Source organism: Miniopterus natalensis, chromosome 17 (assembly GCF_054644295.1).
Source record: "Miniopterus natalensis isolate mMinNat1 chromosome 17, mMinNat1.hap1, whole genome shotgun sequence".
In the NCBI taxonomy this organism is placed as follows: domain Eukaryota; kingdom Metazoa; phylum Chordata; class Mammalia; order Chiroptera; family Miniopteridae; genus Miniopterus; species Miniopterus natalensis.
In genome coordinates this window covers 8,333,019-8,346,393 of record NC_142097.1, presented here as the reverse complement: position 1 = coordinate 8,346,393, position 13,375 = coordinate 8,333,019, and the positions used below count along the sequence as shown (strand labels likewise).

The 13,375-nt window shown below is 51.0% G+C and overlaps 1 protein-coding gene across 1 annotated transcript in view; it reads right to left on the bottom strand.

Annotated features, from left to right (window-relative positions):
* Nucleotides 1–13,375, bottom strand: part of GAS7 (growth arrest specific 7) — a 199,578-nt gene that overhangs the window by 31,324 nt on the left and 154,879 nt on the right. The window contains exons 4-5 of the mRNA XM_016222496.2: nucleotides 8,678–8,763; nucleotides 678–731 (exon numbers count right to left, since the gene is read on the bottom strand). Of these exons, the coding sequence (XP_016077982.1) occupies nucleotides 678–731; nucleotides 8,678–8,763 (140 nt within the window). The remainder of the gene's footprint in view (nucleotides 1–677; nucleotides 732–8,677; nucleotides 8,764–13,375) is intronic.

Sequence of the window (13,375 nt, the reverse complement as noted above, 5' to 3'; positions counted from 1 at the left end):
GACGGAGCCCCAGAGCGACTCCCCGCTCCCAGCTCTGCTGTGCTTGTCAAATGGCACAGCGAGGACCACATTTCACTCTCCACGTCCTCGGCTGCTGGAGCACCTGGACCCCTCGTCTGGGCGCTGACGTCCAGAGCCCACCTTCCCCAGGCACAGAGCTGCCTTCTCGGGTGGGGGGGCTGGGGAAGGGCTCGGCCGGCTGCTGGAGGAGCCCTGGGAGGTGGCGTGGCCACTCCAGCCAGGAGTTGCTTGCATCTTGTCAGGAACTCCCAGGAACTCTATTCTTAGGGCTCTCTCTCTTGCTTTTAACTTTGACATCTTCCAGAAGTTACCCTGCACAAAAGCAGCCCTGCCGTGGCTGTAATTTATCATCACGGCGCCTCCACAGAGCACGGTCCACCCCCCTCATCCCCCTCCGCCCGCCCTGGAAATGGCTTCTGCCTCGTTCCAGCCTCCACCCTCGCACCTGTTCCCCAGAGAGAAAAGTGCGGCGTGAAGTCGACAGAAGGGGGGCTCCAGGGGGAACTCTGGCTACCTCCGAGCTCTGGAACTTCCCCGGTTCCAGGCTGGGCATCACTTCCACTCTCTGTCCACGTTGTCATGGCAACGGCCCATCTGAGGCGAAAGCCCCAGTTTGCCACCCACCCAGCGAGCACGCTGCTGAGGGAGCCACTTACCGTGATGGTGTTTTCCTTGCTCTGTTTTTTGCCTGGTGACGAGGACCCCAGGTTCTGGAGAGAGAGACAAGAAGCATCGTCAAAGCTGTTTTCCATACCGGTCACTCCTTCTCAGTGGGTTCCCTGAAGGGGGTGGGATGGGATACGGCCGCGTGCTGGCAAGTTCAGGACGTTCAGCCTGCTCTTAACCCCTAAGTCACCATATTCTGGGAGAGGGCGGCGGGAGTGCCCCTGACCCCACACTGCTCCGGGCGCCTGTGCCAGGCTTGAAGGCTCGGGGGAACCGCTCCAAACCGGGCTGGCCTCCCCTTCTCCATCTGTGATTTGGGAGTTAACCCCTTAGCTGCCCTCTGCTGGCAAGTGGCTCCCTGTGCCGCTTGCTGCCTGAACCTGCAGAATCCGCTGGGAAGCAGAGAGTTAAGGCAGACTGCAGGCCACCACCTCCTGGCAGGAGGATTCAGAAGAGCAGCTCAATCTGAACCCTGATCGGACACATCAAACCCTATTTCCACGCCCTGAGCGCTGGGGCTCAGCCGTCTCCCTGCACCTCTCCAGCCCCGAAGCAGGAGGCGTCTCTCAGCCGAAAGCCTCATTCCGCTTTCATTCAGACTTTAATCTGCCCTTTACATCTTCCCATTGCCGGCAAGAAAACCGCTATCCCAAGTCCATCCGAATCCAAGGTCCTCAGCAGCCTGCCCCCGTCCGAGGACGGTTCTGGTACAGAAAATGAAGGCTGGCAACTGAAAACGCCACGCTGGTGATGAGCCTAGGAACCTAAAGGGAAGGGTCAAGTCTGGGTCTCACTGTCCCACTCTTCGTGGTTACATAGAGATTCAGTAGGGTCTCCAGGCAGGGCAGGTGATGTCCACTCCTGTCCTGAGCCACACACGGCCCAGGAGGCAGGCTCGCCCCTAAGGCACTGCGTGCGTGGGGCCATCCTGCGAGTCCTTCCCCTTTCTCTAGTGGAATGTAAGGAAGTGGCTGTCAGATTTTACAGCTAAAGACCCAGAAAAGGCGTGGAGGGGCTTTTCCAGCAAGCCTCGGGGACCCGAGAGCCCCTGCCCCCAGGCAGAGGGAATGGGGGGTCAGCCCCGCCTCAGGAGCCCCTGCTAACGGGGCCACACAGGGAGCCTGCCTGAGTCGCTGCTCTGGGTCTCCTGGTGCCTTCACTCCCGCCCAGACCTACTATGACTGGTAACGGAAGTCAACTGACAAAACCAATACAATAGGACAGTCTAGATAAAAAGGACCTCACAGATCATCCATGTCACAGACGAGAAAATGGACTCACTCGCCTTCACATCCTCCCAGGTAATGTGACTTCTCTGAGCCTCAGTTTCACCATTTGTCATCAACAGTCCTCAAGCTTCAGAGTGCATCAGAATTAACTGAGGAGCCTGCCCAAATCGAGCCCTGGCCGAGTCTCCCAGAGCTTCTGATCCAGCAGGCCTCGGGGGGGGGGCTAGCGCCTCTGACAGTCGGGGATCTCCCTGGGCGGCGCCCTGGTCTACGTTCCATCACTGCACCGAGGTTCCCTATTTCCAGCAGCTCCTCTAGCAGCCCTAACAGGATCTGGGGCAAGAGCATGCAGGTAACCAAGCACAGCTCTGTCAACCTTTTCAATGCATCAACTCATCCAGCTCACCCACCCTGGACCCTCTCAAGTTTTCAGTTCTGCCCCAGGGCACCTCCCCAAGTTGGGCTAACCTGGAGGAAGGCAGACAGAGGCTGCATGGCTGCACCCAGGTGCCACCCTCCAAGGAGGCAGAGCCCTCTCGAAGGTTCATTCATGCGAGGCACTGGCCAAGCAAACACAACTGACCCTTGACCAGCACAGGTTTGAACTGCACGGGTCCACTGACACATAAGGGGTTTTTTTTGTCTTTTTTTTTCAATAAATATACAGCCTGCCCTCCATATCCGGGTTTCACAACCTCAGATTCAACCAGTACTTCCGATCTGCGGCTGGAAATGCGCCAACGCAGAGTGGGCTGCGTGCCTTGCTCCACGCATTTTATATAAGGGACTTGCATATGTGCGGATTCTGGTATCCATTGGGGGTCCTGGGACTAATCCCCTGTGGATACCAAGGGACTGTAGCTGAGTTTTGAAGAGTCAAAAGTTATATGTGGATTTTCAGCTGTGCACTCCCTGTAGCACTCCACTGAAAGGGCCCAGAAGGAGCGACACCTCAATCACAGTGAGAACCTTTACTAGCTAGAAGTTGGTTTCTAAATACTGTTACCACTAAAAGGAACCCAGGGTCCCTGAGAAGCGGCTAATTCCAAATGTCCGGGTAAACCTGAAATACCTTATTGTTCTGGAAGGTAAGAAAGTGTTCAAAAAATGATGTGACATAACCAAAGGACACAGAAGCTAGCTTAAAGGGACTCCCATAAGCCAAGTTTGGACAATTAAAGCATGAATATGAAAAATGACTACGAATGATTAACTCCAAAAGTGGTGGTGGGGGAGGGGAGGGCAGAAGTCTTTACAGAAAAATGTCAATTAAAAATGTATAAAGAATTAGAAAATCACCATTTGCAAACCCCAATGTCAAAACAGATTCAGGCCACGATCATCAGGATGCTAGAAGCACTCAGTGAAAAGACTGCCAGGGACCAGGATACGCACATGGTCTCGGCCTACCACCCCACAGATTGCCAACAAATTAAAAAGCAAAAGGTTCGCTGTGAAAGAGAAATCTGGTCATCGCCACATTAAGTAAGAGCTCAATCTTGGCATCCTCCCAAGGGTGGTAAGTTCCAGACACACCGGGAGAAATACTCAACAGGCCCCAGGTAGTATTCTTGGCAAAAGGGCCGAACCTGAATCTAAGCAAAAGAAAACAGACCAAGAATGCAGGTCCTTCTACAAGACACCTGACCTGGACTCTTTCCCAAAAAAGTCAATGTGAAGAAAGAGGAAAGAACAAATGTGTAGGAAAGATAGTCTAGATTAGAAGAGACGAAAGTGATCATTTATATAAAACGGTAAATCTGTGCAATGGAATACTATTTGGCTATGAAAAAAAGAATGACGGCTGATACATGTCACAACATTAATGGACAGTGAGACAGTATGAAAGAAGCCAGACACAAAAGACCACATGGTATGACTCCATTTATATGAAATGTCCAGAATAGGCAAATCTACAGGGACAGAAAGCAGATCAGTGGTTGCCTGTTTATATGAAATGTCCAGAATAGGCAAATCTACAGGGACAGAAAGCAGATCAGTGGTTGCCTAAGGCTTAGGGGAATTCTTTTTGGGGTGATAAGATGTTCTAAAATCGACTGGGATGAAGATTACGCAACTTTGACTATACTAAAACCACTGTGTTGTACACTTAAAATGGGTAATTACATGCCATGTAAATTCTATCTCAGCAAAGATGTTTTAAAAAGAGAAACTAAAGAGATACAGCAACCAATGTATCCATGTGTGAAACCTGAAGGGACCCTGGATTTCAGAGGAAAGCAGCTATAAAAGTCATTTCGATATGCATAACCCATGGACACAGATAATAGTGTGGAGAAAACCTGGGAGGGGCAATAGGGACAGAAAGGGGGACATCTGTAACACTTTCAACAATAAAGATAATTTTTTAAAGAATCATTTTGAGGATATTTGGGGAGTTTGAATATGGATTATATGTATTAAATGTTATTACTGAAATAATGTTTTCTTAAATGTGCTAATGGTATTGTGATTATGTCTTCCCTTTTGGATGCATTATAAAATGTTTACAGTTAAAACAATGTGTCAGGAATTTGCTTTAAAATAATCCAGTAGGGTGACGGGGAAGGACTGGGAATGTAAACGAAACGAGATTGGCTGAATAATTGTTGAAGTTAAATGACCGATCGTGGTCCTTTATTACACTATTCCTTTTACTCCTATAAATGTGGGCAAATGTCCATAACAAAAGTTGTTTTTTTGGCTTTCTAATTTCCTTTGCCTGTGATTCTAGGAAGTTTTTCTCCTTCCCTTTTTAAAAATCCCTCTCCAGCTTGGCCTCCTAACCTCGCTGAGCGGCTCTGCTGTCGCTGTGGGGTGAGGACTGGCTGATGGAGAGCGGTGACAATACCCACGGCAGGGGCTGGGACACTGCAGCAGCGGGGAGGGGGTGTCGTTCACAACGGACTCACAAGCCCCCGCTCTGCACATCTTCTCCACCCCGTCTCCCTGCCCTGTGGACAGTCGGGTCCCACCCCCTCGGCAGGCAGGATCCAGTATGAAACCTCTCAATGGCTCCCAGTACTATTAGGACAAAATCCAAGCTCCTCACAATAGGCCTGGTGAGATGCTCCAGCCCCATATTCCACCCCCTACCCCTGCTAAGTTAGTGAACCGAAGCCCCACTCGGCCCCACGGGTCCTCTGAAATCAACGCTTTTCCTCCCTGCCTCCAGGCATCCGCGTGTGCTGTTCCTTTCACCTAGAATGCTGTTTCCAGCCTAAGCCCGTGCTCATTTCGTCTTAGCTTAAGTATCTTTCTCAAGGAGTCTTTCCCTGACATTCCCACTGCTACTCACCACCACCCTGCCAGGTCCCCGTAGCACACCCCTCTCCAGCTCTCATCACTGCTGAAGCGGAATCCTCATTTCTCTCACGGCCACAGTGCCAGCTACACCTGTCTGTGGCTCAGTGCCCGGCAAAGAGGACATGCTCAGTGGAACGAGTGTCACCGAAGGGGGTGGGGGAAGATTAAGTTAATGAGCTCTCAGTATTTCCCCTGTTCTCTACCTCAAACTCTATTCTCCAAAGGGTCCCTTACGTTTCCAAGCCCTTGGTCCCATTCGCTTTCCCCTCTCCTGTGTCTTCCTGGGGGGAAGTTCAAAGAAACCCAGAACAATGGGGAAGTGGGTCACAAATGGCCTGGGCACTGATGGGCAGGTCCCTTGCCCTCCTCATACCTGCTAAGGCATCTGAGAGGGTCCCCACCACCAAAGCCCCAGGCAGGCAGGGGACAAGCTAGGATGTGCTTCTACAAAGGCTGGCAAGACGATCAGCCTTTGATTCCCCTGCCTCGCCCATCAGGTGGGCCCCATTTGCCCAGTACCCAGAGGCAGCCTCCCAGGGCTGCAGACTTGAAAAAACTTCCGCCGGGTGGCGCCAGATCACCACCGCCTGTGCCCAGCCAGGAAGGTCTGCCAGGGCTGGGAGAAGGAGCGGCAGGCGTCCTGGGCCTGCTGGACGCGGAGCCATCAGTCCTGCCCATAATAAGGCACAGTGGGGACACACTCCTGGTTTCCATGAAGATTAGGTATGCCCCCCACCTCGCCACCCCCAACCTTCTAATTTTCCGGATGAGCTTGTTCAAAGAGAGGCAGCTACCAAGTAGCGGGAAAAAAACCCAAAGGGGGGGTTGAAGAAGCTACTTTGTCCGCCCCCACCCTGCACTGCAATTAGCCATGTGTTCATTTGCTCATTCATGCATTCTTCAGATATTCAGTCGTAACTGTTATTAATCATAACCGACAGCCTGGGATCGTGTGAGTAAATACCATGCAGGCTGGAGAGAACTGTATACACTTTGGGGATCATCTGTTGGCAGCACTCTCGGTAAATACCAACCCTTCTTATGCCATTTCCATGACTGGCCCCTGCACCTTTGTGGACAGCCAGCTGTGCAGGCTCCCAAACCCCTTCCCAGCTCACAGAGTAACGACTGACCTGAGGGTCTGGGAGCCTGTGCACAAATGCATGTTTGCCCTCTCCATGTACTGCATCATTTATTCTTGTTATTTGGATGGTACTTCAGTTGTCAACATTATCATCCGAAAAGAATACACGAGACTTCACCTGTCCTGATCAGGGGCGGCCTGCCCAGGCCTGGGTCTCCAGGGCTCACCTCCCCTGCACCCCCCATACCAGTACCTCACCTCTAACTTAATGTTCATTCTATCTGCCTACTATAAAAGTAAAAATGTTCACTTCAGAAAACTTGAAAGATAATGAAAAGTATAAAGAAAATAACAGTTACCAAGACCAAGTTTTCTCAACCTCAGCACCACTCATCTTTTCAAACCCGATAATTCTTTGGTGACAGGGGCTGACCTGTGCATTGTGGAGTGGTTAGTAATATCACTGACCCCTACTAACTAGAAGCCAGCAGTACCCCCACCCTGGCTGTGACAACCAAATGCCCCCAAACATGGCCAAATGTCCCTTGATTGAGAATCACAGTCTCAGGTGCAGGCCGGACCACCATCAACGTCTGGGTTTATTTTTCTTCCAGTTACGTGTCTTTGCACACGCGTAGATACCCCCCTCGGAGGCTGGCTGTATGTGCAATCTGTGTTCTGCTTTTCCCACCAAATAATATGTTCCCAGCACTTTCCTAAATCCTTAGGTTTTCTTCGGAAGAATGCTATTTTAATGACTGCAGGATGGCCCTGGCAGGTGCCACAGTGCCTCCTACCCAGCCCCCGGTGCTGGGCAGTTAGGGTGGTGCGGTGCTGTGGTGCCGTCCACGCTGCGGAGAGAGCCACTTCACACATAAATCAGAGCCCCGAGTACATCCCAAGGACAGATGTGGGGGGGGAATCCCTGGGTCACAGGCTCATGCCAAGTGGCTTCTGAGAAGGCTGTCATCGGCATGCATTTTGTTTTAAGTGGCACAGTAACGACTCCGTAGTGTTTTGGGGCGGGGGGCTCATGGTCTATTAGGAAAGGAAGGAAGAATGAAGGGCTTGTTTCCATTACCCTTCCTGAGGATGCCCAGGGCAGCCCCAGCTTTCTCAGTGGCTGACAAACCGCAGCAGGACTTAAGCTGAAGTCTTCAGAAAACATCCCTCAGTCAGGTGATAAATAAGCTTCATTTCAAACAGGGACAGAAGCTGCGTGGGAGAGGCCACCTGGGGGCTCAGCAGGAAACGCACCGGGCCAGGGCTCTGTCCTGTGTCATGAGCAGGGGCATGGAGGGGACACGCGCTGTGCACCATCGACTGTGCCTAGATCTTCCCTGCCCGGGGCGCGCCCCAGATGAGCAGCACCACCTGGGTGCCGGCTTGAAATGCAGAGCCTCGGACCCCTTTCTCAACCTCCTGATCAGAATCTGCATTCTAACAAGAGGCTCAGGTGACTCTTCAGTCCGTCTAAATACAGGAAGCCTTGGCCCACGCAAATGTCCAAATTGCTTCCCAGAGTTTTAACTGAGCTGAACCTGAGCCCAGCGCTCAGCTTCCTAAGACAACAGTTGAATTACATTTCCGCAAATTAGCGCTCTCGGGGCCTGGCATGTTAACTCCTGGAAAGGGCTGATGGAGTTTGGTGGCTTCATTGAGAATATCTAGATAATTTGTGAACAGACTAAATAAGTAAGACTGGTCCTCAGGTCCTCAGACGCAGATTAATGCAGCTGGGAACCATGGCATCAAGTCTGATCTGACCACTGAGTGACCATGTCACTCTACCTGTACCACTTAGCCAGTCTGGGCCTCGGTGACCTCACCTGTGATGTGGGAATTGTCCTGCCACCTACCTCGTGTGGTTGCACATGTGTCACTGAGATGATGAATGCGAAAGCAGTCTGGGAATCTTAAAACAGACCCCCATTCCTTTCTGTCTCCCTGTTGCCTCTAGGATGGATCAGTAAATGTATGAAACGCTTTACACAACTCCATCCGGGTGAGGGCTGGGCAGGAAGGGAATGAGTAGAAAACAGAAATGGCGCGGCCACCTCCGTAGTCTTAAAGACATGGAGACCTAGGCTCTGTATCAGGAATCCTGACAGCAGGGTGGAGCCCTAACAACAGTTATCACCGTCGCCCACTCCAAACCATGCCCAGCTTCCAGAGAGAACCAAACAAACCACAGGCGCCCCTCTCTCCCGATCATGGTACACTGGAGTGACTTAGATGGTCAACGAATTTCAACTCATGCAGAAGTGGTCTGTATGTGGCCACCTTCCCCCCGACGGTGGACCCATCTTAATGACGCCTCCCTAATGCCGCATAAACACCTGCCCCTCCCTCCCATTACAGGACCCCTTACCTGGGGATCACCGGTAGATTTTCGGACACTCATGTGGGCAGTCTCAGGAGGATGCGCTGGGGTCCCTGCTGCATGGTATCCATTCACTGCAGGGACAGAAACACGGCTCAGATGCTGTGCTGACCACAGACGGCACCTCTAACTTCCTGCAACTGCGGCCCTTTCTCCCACCTCGTGGCCCGGTTCTGAGAGGTCTCCCGTGGCTCCATCTCTCAGGATCTTTCCAGTATTTACGGAGCTGGGGATGCTGAGAGAATCTCTCTAACCCCAGCACCCGATTACTAAACACCTGGGGGGGCAAGTTTCTTTCTGAACCAGAGAGGAAAAGGAATGTCCGTGTAAGAGGGAAGGCCATGAGGATCCAACGGCCATCGCTGAAAACGTCACATCGGCTGTGGCCACTGGTGCTGAACAAGGGCCCAACCTCTCTCTCTGGAGTCAAGAGGCCCCCAGCACCTTCCTGTAATTCCCCTCCGACAGGTACTCTCCGAGGAGCTCTCGCCCTGCTGGTATAATGGGAAGAGGACTGTTTACTGGTTTCCATGAGAACTGCTTTGCCAATTAATAACCAGGTGATCATGACATCCTTCTTGAGTTGGTTTTCCCAAAGTTAAAAAAAAAAAATTCAAGGCTCCAAAATTCTACCCCTGTGACATTCACTCAAGCTCCCGACGTGAGCAAATAGACCTGTCCTCATGAATAGACCATGACTCATGTGTGGGTGTGGGTGTGGAGGGGGGAGCTGGTTCGCAGCATTTACCAAATCCTGTGGCATAAATACCCGCATCATAGCCGATTCGCAGCCCCAGCCCCACTGCACGCTCCTGACACACAGGTGGCGGCCCGCACAGCCTCAGCTCCCACAGGCGGCGCTGCTCTCCCGGGTCCGGTCATGGGAGCCTGGGGAGTGGCTCCTCCTCCTGAGCATTAGCTTCTGCAGCTATAAACTGGGCATAATTCTACCCAGTCAACAAACCTACTTTGTTGGTATGAAAATCAAGGGAGGCAATACCTGATCTGGAAATTATAAAGGACTTCATGAAAAAAGGGGGGGTGGAGAGAGGGAGGTTTACTGCTTGTTCCTAAATCTAGATGCCTTGCACCCCAAGGCTGCACAATCACTGGAGACCAAGGGAGCCTGCCTTGCTCACGCCCAGGCTTGGGGGGACGGCCACAGCACACACTGCGCAGGTCGGACTGGAGGGAGATGCCCAAACTGATGTCCAAGCCAGCTGCTGTCGAGAGAGCTCTGCAGTGTGGCAGGAAACAAAGGCGAGAATGACTACACGTCAGCAACGCCTATTTGTTTGGAGTGGCAAGGGTGGGGGGCAAGCGACGGATGGTGAAGGCCACCCCACGGAGGGCCTTTCTCATGCTGGGGGCACCCCATCCTCCACAGCTTGCAGTGAAAACTCCAGGGCCACCTGTGAACGGAGCCACACTGAGCAGACTCCTGCGGGCGGCAGGGCTGCTCCCCGACCTGCAGGGTGGGCCCGACACTCCAGGAGAAGGGTGGGCACAGACACACTGGGAAAACAGAAAACTGGGCAGAGCTGGCCCCCAGCGCAGTGGCTCGGGAAGCAACAAGAAATAAACGAATCCCACGTGGGCAACCACAGTCCTGGTTTACACGCCCCTCAGGCAGTGGGTCAAATGCTGACACTGTCCAGGAGTCCCCCAGGTAAAGGGAGGACAGGATTCCAAGAGCTTCAGAGAGTGCCATGCCAACGGCCCCGGGACCATCTACTCGTACTGGCATAAGCTGTGCCACCAGGGGCATTAGATTAATGCTAAATCCAACCCAAACTGAAGGCCTAACATTCGAAAAACTGTACGTATCAGGCAAAACAGCACTGAAATGGAAAAAACACAAATGCTGGAGAACCTAAGAGAATAGCAGGAAACCTTAAACACAGCTTTCAGTCCATGACCGATGAGTGGATGAACGTGGGGATGTGGAAAATCTCCGTAACTTAATTGAAAAGGCTCCTTGAACTGCATGTATGAAACACAATACCCTACACACAAAGATAATATCTTTTTCCAAGCAGCCATGGAACATTAGAACAAATATACAAGTCCCCATCCCCCCAGCTCCCAAATGCTTAGAAATATAAGAAAATGGCTTGTTAAATAATCTGAGGTCAGAGGAATTTAAAACAGCAATTACACAATATTTAGAAAATAATGAGGAAGAACATATCGAAAACAAATGGGACAAGGCCTGAATTATATTTGGAGGAAAATCTATAGCCTTAATTATTTCATTACCAAAGCCAAGGACAAATAAAAATAAATGAACCAAACGTTCGATTTAAGAATTTAGAAAAAAATTAAAAAGCCAGTGAAATAAAGCAAAGGAAAACAGAGAAAGAGACAAAAATATGGCAACAGAAGTTCATGAGTTAGGAGACAGGATAACATTAACAGCCCGCTGCTACTCTCTGTGTGCTTGGGGGGGGGGGGGGGGGGCAACATGCAACAGGCAGATCAGCCTGTGTGATTTGAGAGAAAGAGCACAAATGCTCAGAACTGGGAATTAGAAAGAAAACAAGAACAACCACCACAGTAGAGGTGTTTTTTATGCAAGAGCATATGATTTATAAATTCTATGCTAATACAAAGCCTCCCATAAGGTTCAAATTATCAAAAGGGTTTCAAAGGACACTAGAAACCCCAAAATGAATAAAACCTTTGAAAAATGACCTTCCTTCCAAAAGGCACTGGGCCCAGATGGTTGTGTGGACAAATTGGTTCAAACGCTCAACAAAGAAATACCTAGGCACAGACTGCACCACAGTACAGAAATACGTGGTAAGTTTCCCAGTTTATTATATATGTCAGCATTACCCTGATCCTAAAATCTACCCACAACAAGAACAGAACCACCATTCAGTTTGACCAGGACAACAGAATACGTAGTCACAAATCGGAACTAAGGCCTGCTCGGGCAAGAACTTATAAATCATATGCTCTTTGACAGTGTAGATCCCTGTAAACCAAGGTTGTCCCCAAGTCCTTGAGGGCAGAGGCTGCCCTCATGACCTCTACTTACTCCCTTAACGGCACCTCGAAAGTGCACCCTCAAACCCACCCTGCTCTTCCTTCGGCTCCCAGCATCCTCAGGCCCACGGCCCACAGCTAACAGCAGCCAGGGGCTGTCTAACGCAGGGCATTCTGCCCCTAATCCATTCTCTTGTTCTCACTTTAGTTCTGGTCTGTCAGCCGTTGGCTAATTACTGCTCATGTCAAAACAATTACTGGAAAAGAAAAAATAATTTTCCATTCAACCATTTCTCCCCACACAGCAGCTCTCTTCCGACACCCTGTCTCGATACATTTCGCTCTCCGTCCCGGGCACATTGGGCAAAGTGGTCAGTGGAGATCTGAACAGTCTGGCTCACCCACCAGCATCCTTCACTGGTATTCCCAGCCCTCCAGGCTCCCAGCTTACCAAGGGTCACATACAAAACTGATGAGGCCAGAGGGGGGGTGCTTTTGAGGCCTCCAGCTTCTGGGGGTGGGGGGAATATAATAAAATTGATCAAGGATCGTGAATGATTACTCATAGCCATAAGGAACATCATTTAGTCTGGGGATACAAGAAAGAACGCAACATGCCAAATTAGCTGTTTTCAAGATAAGAAAAGGGAACACAAAGCTCTATCTAGTAACTTTAGTAACTTCAGATACAAATATAAACACGCACAAGCTCGCATTTCGTTCCTCTTTGTGGGCAGTTACGCAGATAGAGAGAGGGCCTGGGAGACGTATAATGAGAGGAGGGGACCGATGTTTGTGTAGGAAGGAGGAGAAGGAGGTCTTTGGGGTGGGGAAGAGGGAAGTGGTTAACAACAGAAAAGCAACACGGGAAGGGTCGTTAAGAGGCACAGCAACAGAGAAGAGCCAGAGACGTCCGCCGCCCAGAATTCGCCGCCCGGGAGCTGGGCTGCACGTCCCACCTCCCTCCTCTGAGCCCCACTGTCCAGGCTCCTGCTCCCCAAAGAACCCCAGAGCAGACACACTTTTCCAAACAAGATGTCATCCTCGAACACCCCCTCTTGCCTCCTTTAGGTCTGGCCAATCTCCTGCTCTCTGGAATAAACAGGAACTTCTTTCCTCAAGGTTAAGACCCCTGGGCACCCAGGGGCCTTCTTCCTGAATCTGTCCCCACCACCCTCCCTACCGAGTGGAACACAATGTTTCCCTGCGGTGACACACACACCAGTTCTGCAGGATGCTTATTATAACGACAAGCAGTGAAGGTAAAGGGTCCAAAGAGTTTGGGCAACAGCCCCCATTATTCAGATTTAAATTGGTTTGTTTACAGTGGGTCTTTTAAAGTATGCGGATGAACCCTGTGAATCTCAAATGAGGCAACAGTTTGCAGTATCCCTGCACTTACAGGGACACAGCACCTGGGCTGGGCAGAATGCCATGGAATCCACTTTGACAATCACAACGGTGGCTGTCGAAGGTAGGTTTCAAAACCAGGCAAACCAAGGCAAACACTAGCCAGTTGTGTGCTTAGCATCCCTGAAGGCACCGCCACCACCACATCCAGTAAGGCCTTGACATTGCTCTTCCAGCATCATACGCACCTTCTCAGGTGCATGCAGTGTCCACCTTGGTCTGTTTGGAGGAGCAGTTACACAATTACAGCCCTCTGCTCTGGAAATACCTGTCTGGACACCTGGT